Below are 17,971 nucleotides of genomic sequence, written 5' to 3' on the forward strand. Positions count from 1 at the left end.
AACGTGAGATCATTGCTAATTGTAATTGAGGAAGTAATTTTAAAATTCCAAAGTTGCTGTTCCAGCGAGACACTGAATGAGAACAGTTCTTTGCTGCATCATTTTTGTTGATAGCCAGGAGGGAAAATATATCATCATTAATAAGGTCTGCATGCTCGCCAAGGTGCCGCAGTAATTGATGAACCTTGAACTGTCATCAGTAATGTCATGATTTGGAAAATGCACTCAATGATACTGAACCAAATGTTTGGTTGTTCAGTGTAGAAGAGTGGCAGCTTGGGTGATGAATTAAGCCGCACAGTCTGCTGTGTACATTCTGAGGTCCATGTAACATTGCATTTTGTTGGAGGGACGACAGGTGAGCTCTCATGAGGAGGCCATGGCACGCATGTAAAATCCGGGAGAGTGATCATGGCCCGAAAGGATGGGCTACATATCATGGTGTGAGCCTGTTTGGAAAAATTGTACATGACATCGGAGGTGCAATATGATTGATCATCATCATCATCATCATCATCATCATCATCATCATCATCCCCCCCCCCTCCCCCTCTGTCCCTGGTAGTTTGTGGGAAGTGTCTTGTTTGGTTGAGGGAGAGTTTCATTCATACCCGTAGTGACACAGAAGGTCATCAACTGGTACACATCAATTGGGATACAAGAATGTCATTGTTATTACCACCAATACTGCATGAGAGAATGTCACTTTTATGTTTAAATGAAGGAAAGATTTGTTGCTGCTGTTGTAAAGCACTGAACTCCACAGCAAATAAGTCACTGTCATGTAATTGCGTATCTTCAGCATAATGTTGTGTGATGGCTCCATTGTTGTTGCAAGCGAGATGAGATGAAGAATGTTAGCTCGTAGCGTCATTCAATGTGGGTCACCAATGTAGTGTAGATGTAGGTAGAGATACTACACATGGAATGAAGGAGACTGTAAATACCAAATATCTACACTTTATTCACTATCATACATACATTCATATACAGCACAAGTACAGAACTGACCAAGTTAGAGATTGTTACAGCAGAGCGAAGCGAGCGAAGGATATCACATGATGCGACACGAATACCAGCTGTAGCTTCCAAATTTTAGTCACTAGTATCCAAAATGTTCTATCAAAGTAGGTAGTTATAGGAATCCTCAAAACTTGTTGGAATGCTTTTGACATAGAGTTCCACACATTCTCATTTGGAAGTTTCATTCCTGCAGAGAAAAGTCATTGTACAAAATGCAAAGCTGCCTCTGCAATAAGAAATATAAATAACCAAAGGCCAGTCTAGTATCATAAACAGCATACAATCTCCAAGATGACGTCACACCTCACATTGAAATATCATGTCATTCCACAGTTGTGTTCTTTTTGTTGGGTTTGTTTTAGGATGCAAAAACAACTAAAGTCACATGCGCCAATGCCAGAACCTTAGAACACTAATACAAAAAAAGCGGTTCAAAACGACAAGTTAAGCCCGATCAGTGGAAGGAAAGAGAGTGAAGAACAAGAAATTCCTCTTGGAGAAAGGTCCACTAAATATGCTGCAGAGACAACTGAGGTTCCAAACTAAAGATTAAATTTCCTTTGCTACATTGACAAGATGGATAAATAGTCAAACGTGGTTGACAGGCTGCATGCACCGTTCGCTAAAATGGCTGATAACTCAGACGGCAAACAGGCACTAGAATGTAAATGGTTAAAAAAAGGGACCTTTGGCCAGGAAATGAGCAACCATCAAAGGTTGTTGACAATGAGCACAAAGTGGTGGAGGATCACCACTTAACAAATGGCAATGGCTACAATGACATTGTCCAATAAACAACCTAGCTGAAATGATCTCCTTGCGGTGAGAGAGCTGAAAGGTGGCCAGCAAAGCCACTGGGAGAGGTTTAATTCCCCGGAGCTTGTTCCTGGATGGGAAGACCAGTGGTGGTGCCAAAGTGATACCACCTGCTGACAGACGACAACAAAGAGATCATCGGAGGGACTGGAAGAACTAGCGAGCCAAGGAAGGAGGACTGCAGCCTTGGCAGCAGCCTAATTTCTCGTCGGACCGAAGTGACCAGGAACCCTCATAAATAATGACAGTGGCTCCCTCAAGAGTGTGCAAGTGGAAGCTTTCTTGGACCTGTTGCACTAAGGAATGGATACTGTACAGCACACAGAGGCTCCGAGGGGCACTGTGAGAATGGGAGCAGGTTACAATTGAAAAGCCTGTGTTGATGAATGTATTGCATGGTCTGTTATAGGGTGAAGAGCTCTGCTGTAAATACTGGGCAGTGTTCCAGAAACCGATATCGAAAATCATTGGTGCCAATGACGAAGGCACTCCCGACACCACAGTCAGCTCAAGAACCATCAGTGTATACAAAGGTACTATCACTAAGTTCCGTGCAAGAGTCGAGAAACTTACAGTGATAGATTGAATCTGGAGTAGTTTCCTTAGAAAGTGAATTAAGTCCAAGATGAACAAGGGCTGCCACACGAAGTCAAGGTGGTGAAAGGGTTCACACCCATCGGGAAAGCAGCAGGTAGTGTGAAGTTAAGCTGCCAGAGCAATAGCTGAAAGCGAACCCTGGGAGTTAACAGAGAAGAGGGACGTGCCCCTTACTGGCAGTCAGAGGAGTCATCGAAGAAGATGATGGCATAGAATGGGTGGCCAGTGCATTCGCTGAGACGAACACCATTCCGGTATGACAGCAGTAGTTCAGCAGCTTCTGCATAGAGACTTTCAACCAGCCTAGTGAAAAAAGGCACCAGCGGCCAAATGGATTCTGTGATGGTTGATTGTACTTAGATGGTGTAAGATGGATGGACGTGCAGATACATAACTGAAATACCAATAGTGCAGCTTTGAACGGACAAGGTATCGGTATAAATGGAGGAGGGTGGCCTAATTGGCTCGCCAGGAAGTACCACATAGGACATGTAGGGCTGTTGAGGGATTGGGTCCAGTGGGTGGCCTGGTAAGATAAATGAGAGGACCGAGAAAGTTTTGTATCGAGCATGAGCCCCAGGATTTTCATAGTTTCAGTGAATGGAAGAGCAACAGCCCCAAGATGTAAAGACAGTGGAAGTAATCCATTGTGCCACCAGAAATTCATACAAACGGTTTTGACAGTGGAAAAACGAAAGCTATTTACTCCATGAGTAAAGACAATCGAGACACTGCTGAAGGCGCCACTCAGCGAGACAAGTCCGTGGAGAACTGCAATAGATCACAAAATCATCAACGAAAAGGGAGCCAGAGATGCCTGGCAAGAGCCAGGTCATTATAAGGTCAATGGTGATAGCAAAGGGGACAACACTCAGGACGGAACCCTGACGCACACCCTTTTCCTGGATAAAGGTGTCCGACAACGCAGAACCCACATGTCCCTTGAACACTGGGTCTTTTAAAAATTCCTGAATGAAATGGGGAAGGCTGCCGTACAAGCCCCACATGTACAGAGTACGGAGGATACCAGTCCTCTGGCAGGTGTCATAGGCTTTCTCAAAACCGAAAAACACGGAAACAGTCTGGTATTTCCACAGAAAACTGTTCATGACGTGAGTTGACAAAGTGGCGAGATGATCAATTGCATGCTCGAAATCCACATTGTGCAGTGGTTAGTAAATTGCAAGACTTAAGCCATCATACCATCCAGGCATGAATTATTTGTTCCATCACACTGCAAAAACAGCTTGTGAGATAAATGGGGCAGTATCTAGAAGGAAGGTTCAAATGGCTCTGAGCACTATGCAAATTAACTTCTGAGGTCATTAGTCGCCTAGAACTTAGAACTAATTAAATAGAAGGAAGGTGTTTGTACCTACAGGGCTCAGGTCCGTGCCATCTGCGCAGATGCGATTGTACATATGAAGGAGAAAGTGCTTGCCCACAAGAGAAAGGTGCTGGAACATCTGAATGTTAACATTGCCTGGCCCTGGAAGATCAGGACGAAGTGAGAGTGTGATGTAGCTCCCCTATAGTAAAGGCAGCATTGTAGCATTCACAATTCTGAGAGGAGAAGGGTATCATCCGAGCTTCCTTCACTCGTTTCCAATCGAGAAAGGCTGGATTATAGTGGGTAGAGCTCAAAATAGTGGCCCAAGATGCTGAATATAGCAATGGAGTCCACAATGACATCATCTGCTACAGTCAGGCCGGAAATTGGGGAATGGACCTTGGTCCCAGAGAATCACTGGAGGTTGGCGCACATGACGAAAGCGAGAGTGGAACTGTTAAAAGAACTAGTACATGAAATCCAGCTAGCATTTTTGCTATCCCGAAGAACGTGATGACACTTGCATTCTTTTTGGAAAAATTGAACAGAATGGTAATTTTAAATGAGTTTTGCCTTACATTTTCTTCTACCCGGATTAGTATACGATTTGTATGAAACACAGAAGTGACATTCTAGCATGTTTTACTATCAACAGCAATAATGGTGAATGTGTGCATGAACAATGTGTAACGCATTTCGAGCTCTTAGTGACAAGTCTTGCCTCATATCAACAAAATAGTATTCAGGTACAGCATCTTGTGTGACTTTACCCATCCACCCACATCAGAAATGGTACAGATGACTACTTGTAATCCAATGCCGCCCCCAGCTGATTGAGCGACATGAGAAGACCCTTGAATTTTTGGTCACACCGCACACAGTTCACAGAATATTGTCCACCATCGACCTTCAACCAAACATTCCAGCATATCCCCAACAAGACTTCTGTGGACCACATATACAACCGAGCTCTCAACCTAAACTACTGACCTTCCAATGGGAACACCTGGCAAAAAATTTTATGATCACTGAATTCATACTATATAGTTACGGAATCGTCAATTATACTGCCCAGTTAACAACTCTACTATGCAACATATGGGATTCTGCCCACATTGTTAGTAATGTCATACAGGCCCTTCTATGGCAATGCTGTTCCACCAACTCACCAAGACACCAGAGCAACAGCTGCAGCTAGTAATTCATGAGGGAAAATTGGGCAGTAGGACACCATCTCAGATGCTGAGATGAATCAATCAACCTGGCTTATGCCGGAAAGCATGCTCTAGTTAATTAAATTACTGCCTCAGATCCAGTTGGGGGTGATTTCACATGAATATGATATGAGGGAAAACAAATTGTTTCTGTCTGACAGACTCTTCGCAGTCCCACAGCAATAACAATACTTGAAAATGACACGCAAAAACGAACAATGCCAGCACGTTCCTGACATGACATGCTGGCTGCACCCAAGAGGAGATAACAAGACCCAAGCAATTACGTGCCCTCGCGAGAGTGATATACTGAATTTATGGCTGAGGTACCCCTTCTTCCAACTATAATCTATCATAGATCCCTCAAACAAAATACTGTGCCCATGTCTTGGAAAAAACCGCAGAAGGGTGGTGATCCACGAAAACACTATCCAATATACTTGACATCGATTTGTTGTGGAATCTTAGAACATATTCTGAGGTAAAACATAACGAGGTATCTTGAACAGAATGATGACCTCAATGCCAACCAGCAAGGATTTCCAAAACATCCATCATGTGAAACCCATCTCACATGACATACTGAAAATTTTGGATCAAGGAAATCGGGTAGATGCTGCATTTCTTGATTTCCAAAAAGCATGATTCACTACCATACCTATGCTTATTGTCAAAGGTATGATCATATGGGGTATCAAGTAAAATTTGTGACTGGACTGAGGATTTTTTTGGTAGGGAGGACGCAGCATGTAATCTTGGATGGTCAGATGTAGAAGTAGCTTCAGGTGTGCCCCAGGAAAGTGTTTTGGGTCCCTCGCTGTTCTTGCTGTACATTAATGATCTTGCAGACAATATCAATAGTAACATAAGACTTTTTGCAGATGACACAGTTATCTACAATGAAGTATTACCTGAAAGAATTTGCATACATATTCAGTCAGATCTTGATAAGATTTTGGAGTGCTGCAGAGATTGTCAACTTGCTTTAAATGTTCAGAAATGTAAAATTGTGCACTTCACAAAATGAAAAAAAAAAAAAGTGGTATACTATGACTACGGTATCAATCAGTCACTGTTGGAATTGGTCAACTCATACAAATATCCTGGGTGTAACACACTGTAGGGATATGAAATGGAATGATCGTATAGGCTCAGTCGTGGGTAAACCAGGTGGTAACTTTGGTTTATTGGTATAATACTGGGACAGTGCAATGAGTCTACAATGGTGATTGCTAACAAATCACTCATGAGACCCATCCTAGAATATTGCATAAGCATGTGGGAACCATATTGAATAGGACTAACTGGGGATAGTGAATGTATACACCATGCATGGTCACAGGTTTGTTTAATCTGTGAGAGAGAGTCACACACATGCTGAAGGAACTGAACTGGAAGACTCTTGAAGATAGATGTGAACTAAACTGAGAAAATCAATTAACAAAGTTTCAAGAACCAGCATTAAATGATGATCTAGGAATATACTATAATTCCGTATAATAACAAAACTAATCATTTTTTGACAGCATAACGTAATTGGATAGATAAAAAATATACTCGCCAAGCGGTGGCAGGAGAACACACATGTAAAAAAGGTTTTACATATGCGAGCTTTCAGAGCCAAATGGCTCCTTCCTCTGGCAGAAGGGTTGAGGGCATGGAAGAGGTGTGAAGGAAAAGGACTGGACAAGAAAATGGGTAGGGTTCGGAAAAGTCACCCAGAACACTGCGTCATGGGAGACTTACCAGAGAGGATGAGAAGGAAAGACTTATTCAATCCCCAAGGTATCACTCACATAACATTAGAATAATTACTGCATGCACAGAGGCAGTCAATCATTCTTCCTGCACTCCATACATGAATGGAACGAAAGAAACCCTAATAAATGGTACAATGGGACGTACCCTCTGTGATGCACCCTCACAGTGATTTGCAGATGTAGACATTTGGAAGCATGACATTTGGCCGGCTGTGACTGCCAAGTCCATGAGTCTCAAAAACATACCTTGCGGCAGTGAGGGAATGTGTCAGTGGCTGTGTTGGTTTCACTCACTTTTGAGCAGTGGGGCACAGACCTTCTTCACACCATGCAACCACCAAAATATAAGACGCAGTCCACAGTATGCACACAACAATGTTGCCTACAGCTCAAGCAAGTGGGCCAAACTAGTTTTGTCCCCTTGGAAAATTGGGTTTTTTGCTTGTAATCTGCATTGTACTGGCACAATATTTCAATTGTGAGTTACATGATCAAAATATTGTGCACATATGATGCAGATTATCGAGACAGAAAAATATGATTTTCCAGGATGACAATGCCTCACTGAGAAAGCCTGAAGACCTAGTTTTGTCCCGTCTACATGTGACAGAGGTAGACCGAGTGTGTTAGGCAACACAATAAATTAATGCTTCCTTATAGACACTGGCTATGAAGTGAGCAGCATTATTGCTCGAGAACAGCTACAATTGGAACATATGACGACTGCCATCCAACTGTGCACAACAAACAACACATATCAGGCTATTTGGAAATGTCACATGCTCTGTGGATCTCAGTTTGCATGAGAAATTTAAATCAATTTGTGGTTGCAAATACTTGCGAACTGATCTGACTGAAAAAGGCAAATTTATGGACTTACTGGAGAAGATTGTGATTTTTTGCCGTCCAAGGTCTTCTGATATCGACCTGCTAAATGAACAGGTGGTGATGAAAAGCAACCATTTCTGGGAGCTTTTTGATGGTCTCCTATTTGAAGGCAGAAGACTTCTTAGGAAGGGTTGCAGCATGCCAAACAGTTCTTCTCTTTATATAATACTTGGCAATTCATCATGTAAGAACAAAATCTATTATTATTTGAGGGTGTTTTTTGCTGTTATCTTACTTATTAATGTCTTTAATGTCAATTTCACCCAATACATTTTGAAGCGACCTCTTAAAAGTTCAGTTATAACACAATTTGTGCACTTCTTTTCTTCTCTGCAGCTAAGGCACTGCAGTTCATATGATGTTGTAACATTATTTATGATAGGTATGTGATGACACTGTAATCACAATCAGTGCCAGTGGGCAGTGTGGCTTCAGCTGCATGATACTACAGTTGTGTGTGTGTGTGTGTGTGTGTGTGTGTGTGTGTGTGTGTGTGTGTGTGTGTGTGTTTTTGACAAAAGCCTTACTGTCCGAAAGCTTTATTTGTGAAAGTATTTTTATTGTGCCTATCTGTGACTCATCATCTCCACTGTATGGTGAGCAGCAACTTTCCTTTTCATAATATTGTTATCTTTAATATTTTAACATGTATTTGCTTTATGCAAAAATTGTTAAATGTAATGAAGGTTACTCGGTCTCAGTTTTTAATTTTATCCTCAATTTTATGCAAAAAATTGAACTGGTAATTTTGCATTGATGTTAGTGATATAGAGCATGTTGCTCTACCCATGTAATGTAAGCTGTGGCTACTTGTACTGTAAACAACAGCCTCGTTAGAATCTGGTTATGTATGTGTTAGTTGTATAGTACATTGTCACAATCTTATCGAGACTATATGACTCAGTTTAAATAGTACATTACCTAATATGTTGTCACTACTATTTTAAAATGTTATTTTTGACTACATCTTTCTAATACTGATTCCTGGGTATTTTCTCGAATTATTAGCACTGAAGACAGCTATACAATAAGAGAAATCTAGATATGCAGTGAAATACAGTCTGGATTTGTGACAGATTGCTGAATTCCCTTTTCCTTATTCGAAATATACACCTGTTGCTGTGCGCAACTGTTCTGATGGAATCAAACTCATTTATGTAGGTTATGAAGAAGAGTGGGTCCACTACTGACCCCTTTGGGATCCAAAATCTCATGTTCCACATTCTGAGGTTAGGGGCCAATGGCCTTGCTGCACTGGTTACAACAGTTCCTGTTAGATCAACGAAGTTAAAGTGCTGTCGAGCTCGGCTAGCACCTGGATGGGTCATCATCTGGGTGTGCCAAGTGCTGTTGGCAAGTGGGGTGCACTCAGCCCCTGTGAAGCCAATGGAGGAGCTACTTTATTCAGAAGCAGTGGCACCAGTCACGAAAACTGGCAATGGCCAGGAGAGCTGTGTGGTGACCATGTGCCCCTCCGTATCTGCATCCCATGACGCCTAAAGGCTGAGGATGACATGGCAGCCGGTTGGTAGCATTAGGCCTTCAAGGCCTGTTCAGATGGTTTTTGTTTTTATTTTTTTCTGAGGTTAGTTTCCCCAAAAAGATAGAGAATAATCACAACGGGTGGGTACCTCTCATCCTGGGGTTTGAACGACATGCCCTTCCTATTTAACATTTCCCACCCTATCCCTCTCTTTCCCAAGAAATGGATATTAGTTAAAAAGCAGAGTAATCTGTGCACTTTTATTTGTGTCTGTTGGGAGTAAGGTGAGTATTTTCCATTAAGTCTGCTTAATAATTTGTTTAGAAAACTTGGTATTACAGAAACACATAATAAAAGTGTAAGTACTAAAAAACATTTGTCTATGGTAAATTAAATAAACAGAGTTGATCTAAATTTTCTTTATTTGAAACAAGAAAGACAAAGTTAAGTATCATTTTCACCAAATCAACAATTTTTCCCATTCAGTACCGTTCCTTGAAACTCGCACATGGTGCAATGTGCCCGCATTTGCATGTAAAAAGTCACTGGATCAATATCCTGTTCAGAGAGTGTGGCATACGATAAATAAATAGCAGTCCAGCTGTATGTACAAAGAGGAGTCTTTGTTCCCACTGACACACAGAGCAATTGAAGCCTGCCAATTTATAGACTGTCAAAACAGGCCCTCCTGTCAAATACTGCTACTTCTCCTTGCGCTCTGTAAGGAGACTGTTATGCAGTTTGGAAACTTCTGTTTCAAGAAGTTCATACACAAGGCAACCATTTTCATCTATAAAGTTTGCCACAGATCTCACCATTGTTGCTTCTCTTACAGAACCTGTTTTGCCATCTTTGTATGTTAGCACTAAGTTGTACTTATCATCATACCTGTAAACAGAAGAAAAACAAATATATTTCAAAACAGTTCCCAAAATGCAAAAGCAAGAACAACTCATCTCGAAGTTCCTGAAATAACAGAACTTTATTAGCAAAAAGAATGGCTCTGAGCACTATGGGACTTAACTTCTTTGGTCATCAGTCCCCTAGAACTTACAACTACTTAAATCTAACTAACTTACGGACATCACACACATCCATGTCCAAGGCGGGATTCGAACCTGTGACCGTAGCAGTCGCACGGTTCCAGACTGTAGCGCCTAGAACCACTCGGCCACTCTAGGCAGCGAATTTTATTAGCAGTTTCTCTTTCCAATCTGTACCTTTCCAGACATCCCAAGTACCGAGATGAGCTACAAGTTATTAAAATAACAATGGGCTCCAATTTAAGTGATTATGATTTTACCATCTTTTATCATAGTTTGCTGCACTTATGTTTGTCCTTGATGTATGAAAATAGGATTTTTAAAAACCTATTTTTCACTCATGCTGTTATTACAACTCATAGTAAACCTGGTTAGTTTCTAGCACTACTTAGGATATAAATAATCAGTATGTGATTATGAAAGACTATAGTTTGTGCAACCCACAGAGATATGAGCTTGTGACTACTGTAAATCTTTGTTTATGACAGTCTTAGATATAATGGTCAAAAACTTCTGTGGGTCAAGAAACCAAAATTTTGGGCAACTCTATAACCAAAAAAAAGTTGCAGACAGGCACGATTAAAAGAGACTAACATGTACCTTTCGGCCACAGCCTTCACAGTAAACACACACACAGACAAATACACACACACAGACAAATACACACACACAACTGCCAACTCCAACATCTTGGGCAGCCAAGATGCTGGAGTTGGCAGTTGTGTGCTTGAGGTGTGTGTGTGTGTGTGTGTGTGTGTGTGTGTGTGTGTGTGTGTGTCTTTTAATCATGCCTGTCTGCAACTCGATGTGTCTTCTTTACGGTACGTAGCAATCTATCTTTTTCTGCATTTTTTTATATTCCTACCTGGAGTTTCCATTGTTTGACAATAACCACAATATAAATTTATGTTCGCTATGGATACCAAAATGTTTTATCGAAATTTTGGGCATAGCGAAGTAACAGTTAAAACAATTATATGTCCTTCAGACACTATGGAGTCCTACATTTCCCCCCACCACAGACCTCTCAAATTGACTTATCTTTCAGTCAAATCCGACTATGGGGAATCTGAAAATGTTACGTGCATACCAAGCAAAGAAGGGACAGGAACAAGGCAAGGGATCTGGAATGTGTGACATACAATGAGCTATGACAGATCACACACGCTGAATATAACCACACATATGTTCACTGACGTGGTGTGTGAGCTATAGTAAACTCCTGTATCAACGCAGTGAGCAAGAAGTACAAAGCATCCTCCACCAGAACGCATGCCTTGCATTTTGTGGTTGCATGGTTATGACAAACGGACTTCAAGGCCAAATTCGACACACGAACATGCATATTAGATATATTACTATGACATAGTACATAGAATACATTGTAATGCAGGGCTTAATAGACTACAACCTTGCTAGGCAACTGAAGTATGAACTATATCAATGTACAGGTACTCAAATATGGCTAACTTTACACAATGAAGAATCAGAGTATGAGGTCATCAACAAGGAATGTATAAGTTAAAGGAAGTGTGTGTGTGTGTGTGTGTGTGTGTGTGTGTGTGTGTGTGTGTGTACCTCAGGGAAACTACATCCTACATTACAACCTTGGATTCGGCAGAATACTGACTGAATGACGCAGAAGAGCCCGTTCTGTTGGAGGCACGTATTGCTCACCCCAAGGCCAGAAACACACATCAACAAGCAAACAAGCTAAGCAGCATAGAACACAAAGTGGGTGACCAAAGGGAGCAAGCAGACTGCAAAAATGACAACATACATTACAAAAAGGGAACACGACACGGCAGATAGTAACTGATTCATCACGTCAGCACACTTTGTATTATGGGATTACACGGATGCTCACAATAGACACTATAAGCAGGACACCAATTCTCACAAGAGATCAATGACTGCAGCATCCATGACAGGTACAGCAGATGACAAAAAATGAGGTAAGCAACAATTTGACAACAATGACAGCATACAAACAGATGAGCCAAGTCAGATATAGCAGACCATGAACAACATGACACACAAAACCAATCATCTAAAAAACACAAACAAAGAAAAAAATTAATCAAAAACCATAAAACACAGAAAGAAAATGAGGAGATATAAAATCCAACAAAACTGCATCTATGACTAAATTGTTCCTACAGGAGAACACGTGCACTAACAGACTAGAACAATGAGACATCTTTTAAACTGCTCAGTGTTTCATCACAAGCGTAAGGCACCTGAAAGGAAGCACAATATGATTTTCTTCTAGTGAACAATCAGAACAAATGATCTTTAAGATCAAAAATCTCTAAATGATCCTTGTGGACTGCTAGAATTCGCAGGGTAGCACGTTTGTGGATATCGGTAGGATTCAACTTTGATCAAGTGTACAGAGACCTGTGTAAGTCTTGATCTGACCAGGATGAGTATGAAGTGCTTTGTTTTCACCAAATGCCCATGAAGCTGTTCCAACTAAATGCTATGGGAAGCACTGAGCACAGAGCTGTAAAAGGTCACAACAAGGAATGTGTGGATGTGATGTGCTGTGCTCACAGAAACTGCACACACGGAACACATAGCTGATTGGCATTGCAAGCACCCCAACAGTGATCAAATGGCCACTGATCCAAAAGCTGCAACCAGCAGCCAGTGAACAAACATCTAACTACTATGCTCTGACCACACAGTTATGGTAGAAATGCGCACAAGGAATGTTACATAAGTAATTTTGCAAATTTATGTGTAATTCTCTGCTGAGATCCATCTGTGTGGAGAACAGATATACACACTTGAATAAGGTGCACGACATAAAAAGTTAAATCATCATTGCTTAAGTCAACACATATTCAACACTGTGGGACTCACCACAAACAGATACATGGGGACAATCCAGTTACGACAATATACACATGAATAACCTTTATGTAGTTAACAGGGAGAGCCAACCCCACACATGTAGCAACAGAGTGGGAGTAAAATCAAATACTGACTTTACAATAGCAAATATAAAAGAGGAGGTATCAACACAGCTAAATACAGAAATCATAATGTCATAATCACAAGTATTGCCACACACGCGATACAAGAACACACAACAAGACATTTCTGTTTGATAAAGTAGACTGGTAGAAATTACAAGAATTTTTAGGACTGCATGATTTTTCCCAGATTGAAGGGAGCATTGGTTATAAGATACATATACTGATAGAGACACTGCAAGAAGCACAAGGTACTGGAATCCCAACAATAGTAGATAAGAGTAAAAGAAATGTATCCTGGTTAAATGAACCTAGCAGACTCAAAAGGAATTTGAGACCACAGGCAGATACTACCAGGGGGCAGTAAATGCTACAGGGAGTTTAGAGAGCCAAAGGCACAATATTAGGTACTGCTACTGAAAGTGAGGAGAAGACATTGGGATGAGTATGTACAAACCCAATTAAGTGACAACACATGGGAAGCACTGTACAAACTGATGATGGAGAGAGCAAAAACACCATTTTTGCTAGTCGGACTTAGACGGGATGACAGAACCTTCACACAGGGATGGAGACGTACAGGGGAATTTCTGCTTTATACGTTCCTACCCGATGACAATCAAAACACAGACAATCCATACTGCACCAATTTAGGAGCTCTAACAGAGATAGACTATCCAACAGAGACTGTCATCTGCTCCTTCAAAAAGGAAGAACTGGCACTAGCCATAGGAAAATTAAAAATGCACCAGACCTAGACAGCATTCACTTACGAGACCCTTAAATGAGTAGCACAATAGATTAGCCCATTTTAACACATTTAATAAATGAAGCTTTAAGGCTGGGATGAGTACCACCAGCCTGAAAGTTAGCAAACACGATAATCTTCAAGAAACTGAAAGACAAAGAATCAGCCAATCCTATACCACATAGGCCAATTTGACTGAGGAACACCTTGGCTAAAGCCCAGAAGCAGCTTCTGTGTAACCAATTACAGGCTCACAGATGGCTCCTGAGACTCAGCCCACACCAATACAGGTCCTCTGGCTGAACATGGGCAGACGAGACAAAGTAATGGAAATTACGGGGAAAGATTTAAAGGCTAAGCTCCAACAAAAATAGTGTTGAGTGACTACGAAAATAAGTTGATTAATGATGCAATTAATTGGGCATCAAATTAGCACATAATGTCAGCTGCAAGCATGTAATGGCCACACTTATTGAAAATGCTTTGGCATTTGATAATCTCTGGGGACTCACAATGTATGCAAGACTCTGGGAACTGTGTGTGTGTGTGTGTGTGTGTGTGTGTGTGTGTGTGCGGGCTGTTTCTTTGGAGCTTATGGGCACCCAGCAGGAAAGTTATCAGCACACTTACACACATTAAAAGAAACGAATGTGGATAAAAGAACGAAATGTTAACATATGCAGTTAAAAAACAAAGAAATACTAAAATGTGCTATACAGGAGATTAAAATACATGTAAAATGACAAAGGAACTAAAACAAAGGCACAGGGTAATGTGACTGACTGGCCACTTACAAGAAAACATGGCTGAGCCAGTCACCCTGAGATCACATTAAAGTTATTTGCCTAAAATGTTTGGAAAAATATTGGACAATTCACAAAACTTTAAAACTTGAATTACATTTGTTTGAACTTTACTTAGAATAGAGGGTAGATCTGTTGGCAAATCCATAGCGGCCTCCTAGTCAGAAAATAAAGCACAGTCCAATAAAATGTGGCGCAGAGTTATCTGTACACCACAAGCGCCACACACTGGAGGGTTCTCTCACTGATGTGAGAAGCCACGTGTCTTATGGCTGTGGTCTATGTGAGGAGGAGCAAGAAGGACCTCGTCCCGTCAACGTGGCTGGAAGGAGAGACGCCACGACCGAGCTGTGGGCTTTACTACAAGGAGCTTATTGCCAGTCACTTCCAGCCACTCATCTCCCCATTGACACATGACTTTGTACCTCAACAGTGAGGTGAGGGCATGCAGGGGGATGGCACACTGAAAGAACTGAGGATCACGACACGCCACCTTGGCTGCTAGATCCACCCTTTCATTCCCCACACTACCCATGCACCTGGTACCCAGTAGAAAGACATCATCTTCTCCTGTCGTCATAGCTCGAGGAAGGCATCCTGGGTTACTTTACCTGCTGGGTACAAATACTGCATAGAGTGAGGGCACTCAGAGAATTGGAACAGACAAGAAATTTAGCACTTGAAGAACATCTCATCTACTCCATGGAGGCAATACCACATACAATTCTGCAGCAAAGACACTAAATTCTTGAGGCAGTTGGACCCTGAGGACACAAACTGAGAAAACGACAAGAGCATCCAATGGAGTCCCCTGCTTAGACCCATTCACAAAGGCAGCTACATAGTTGTGGTGCTCATTTAAAATGTTACAAAATATTGCATTAAAACAAAAGGAGTGCAATTTCTCCTGTACTGCACTAAATCTAAATCACTCCCTCTGAAGCAACCAGCCTGGATCTGAGGTTGTACATGCTCCGCACGGAGTGACTCCAACACACACCGCACACGGATCCCAAAAGGCATTGTGGACAGATGGAGAAAAGGCGTTTCAGAGGCGGATGAGAAACAGTGTGGTATGCGGTTGAAGTCAGAGCTGCGAGAAAGTTACATGCTTGATGCACCATGAGGAGTTTGTGCTAGATGGTAAAAGATGGCTCCACAGCCTCAGTACAGAAACTGGGCATGGAACTGGTTCTATAAGCAGCCTTGGCCAGCCGAATCCCCTCAGGGTGGACAGTGTCAATGAACTTCAAATAAGAGGCCGTTGTCGATTCATACACTGTGCACACACATTCCAGCCACAAACACACAAAAGCCCTATAAAACTGGAGCTGACGTGCCCTGACTGCTCCCCAAGACCTGTGGCTAAGGCACTTTATGATGTTTAGTGCTTTGAAAGACCTGACTTTCGGGTCTCTCAAGTGTGGCAACCATGACAATTTGGAGTAAAAAATGAGGCCCAGGAACCTCACCGAGCCGAGTTTCTAAAATGTACGACGGTGTCCCTCATATGCAGGCAGGTAAATTGAAAATATGATGAGAATGATTAAAATGAACACACATGCACACTGTCTGCAGAAAACTGAAAATCTGTCTTTGCAGCCTTCTCCTCTAACCTCTGCTGATGGCTAGCTGATGCAACACTGCAGGAGGAACAGAAAATTGCAAAATCTTCCACAAATAAGGAGCACTGTACAGGACTCCTTACTGTAGAAGTGATATTGTTTATTGCTATGGCAAAGAGGGTAACACCTACAACACTACCCTGAATGACACCATTCTACTGCTCAAAACAATATGACAGCGAGTCACCAACTTGGGTACTAAAAACCCACCGAGACAGGAAAGACCACATGAAGATGGGGAGGTGGCAACGAAAACCCCATTGAAGCAATTGAGCGAGAATACAGTGTCTTCGAGTAGTATCGTAGACCTTACTTATATTGAATAATATGCCAATACAGTGGTGTTTATGAAGGAAAGCCTGGTCAATAGCCGCATCTAGCAAAGTCACATTGTCAACAGTGGACTGAAATCTCTGGAATCCACACAGAGTGGCTAAGGAGTTGCCTGGTCTCTAACAACCAGACCAGATGACGGTTAAGAATTTGCCCCAGGGTCTTTCCTACACAGCTCGTTAAGATGATACTCCAATAACTACTGGGAATGTGCGGTCCTTTCTGGCTTGAGGAGAGGTATTGAAAGTGCCTCTCTCCATGAGATGGGGAAGTTACCTCTCTGCCAGATAAGATTAAAACATTTGAGGAGGATTTCCTCTGATGCTACTGGAAAATGTTGTGGCATGCACTACTGGATTTTGTCGTGACCAGGTGCAGTATCATGAGTCTCAGTCAGGGCTGCTTCCACCTCCCTTGTGGATAAAGTGTAGTTTTAAGTCTTGGACTTTTATCTGAAGCCCAATTTTCCCCCCTCCTCAGTCAGTTGGTACCAATGGAACACTGGATCCTGGCTGGCATTGACAGTAGTTTGTGCAAAATTCTCTCCCAGTGCCTGAGAAATGTCTCCAGGCACTGTTTGGAGATATCCCTGTTTCAACACTGCTTCTATTGGTAAATGACTGTGTTTACCAGAAATCCTCCTGATGGCTTCCCATACTTTCATAAAACAAGTGGAACAGTTGATAGAGTCCAGGAACACTTTTCATGACCTTTTCTTGTTCTCCTTGATTACACAACGAGCATTGGCTCTCGGAACTCTAAAGGCTATGAGGTTTCCTGCTGTAGGGCAGCATTTAAATCATCGAAGAGCCACACGGCTGTCCCGGCTCCCTGAACAGCACTTATCTGTCCACCAAGGTACAGGTCATCTCTTAAGATGACCCGAGGACTTTGGGATGGATAAGTCAGCGGCATGATGGTTCACTTGTGTGACATGGTACACCCATTCCTGGATGCTGTTGTAATGTTCACACACAGCCAGCTGGCTGGCTGATAAGTGTCCATTTAGCCCCTCAGACCATCCATGTTAATGGCTTCACTTCTGGGAGTGCTCCATCCAGTAGTGAATGCAGAATGAGAAGTGGTCTCTGGAATCTGATGGCTAAGAATGACACAGTAGTAGTGCAGAAATTAGTGAGAGTACCTGTGATGATGATAATGCACAGCTCGTGAGATGTCACGAGGCCCTCAAAAACACAATACTGAGGGATAGTAGAGGTCTAGCCCCACAAGATGTAATGAGCATTGAAATCTCCCAGTAGGAAAAATGGTTGCGGAAGTTGTTCCACAAGATCTATTAGAGCCTTAGAGTCTATAGCATGTGGCG

General features: G+C 42.0%; 1 protein-coding gene across 1 annotated transcript in view; it reads right to left on the reverse strand.

The window, feature by feature from the left end:
* Window positions 1-9,515: 9,515 nt before the first annotated feature.
* Window positions 9,516-17,971, reverse strand: part of LOC126236052 (signal peptidase complex subunit 2) — a 57,425-nt gene continuing 48,969 nt past the window's right edge. Inside the window, exon 5 of the mRNA XM_049945091.1 lies at window positions 9,516-9,999. Within this exon, the coding sequence (XP_049801048.1) occupies window positions 9,813-9,999 (187 nt within the window). The 3' untranslated portion in view covers window positions 9,516-9,812. The remainder of the gene's footprint in view (window positions 10,000-17,971) is intronic.

Source organism: Schistocerca nitens, chromosome 2 (assembly GCF_023898315.1).
Source record: "Schistocerca nitens isolate TAMUIC-IGC-003100 chromosome 2, iqSchNite1.1, whole genome shotgun sequence".
Taxonomy (NCBI): domain Eukaryota; kingdom Metazoa; phylum Arthropoda; class Insecta; order Orthoptera; family Acrididae; genus Schistocerca; species Schistocerca nitens.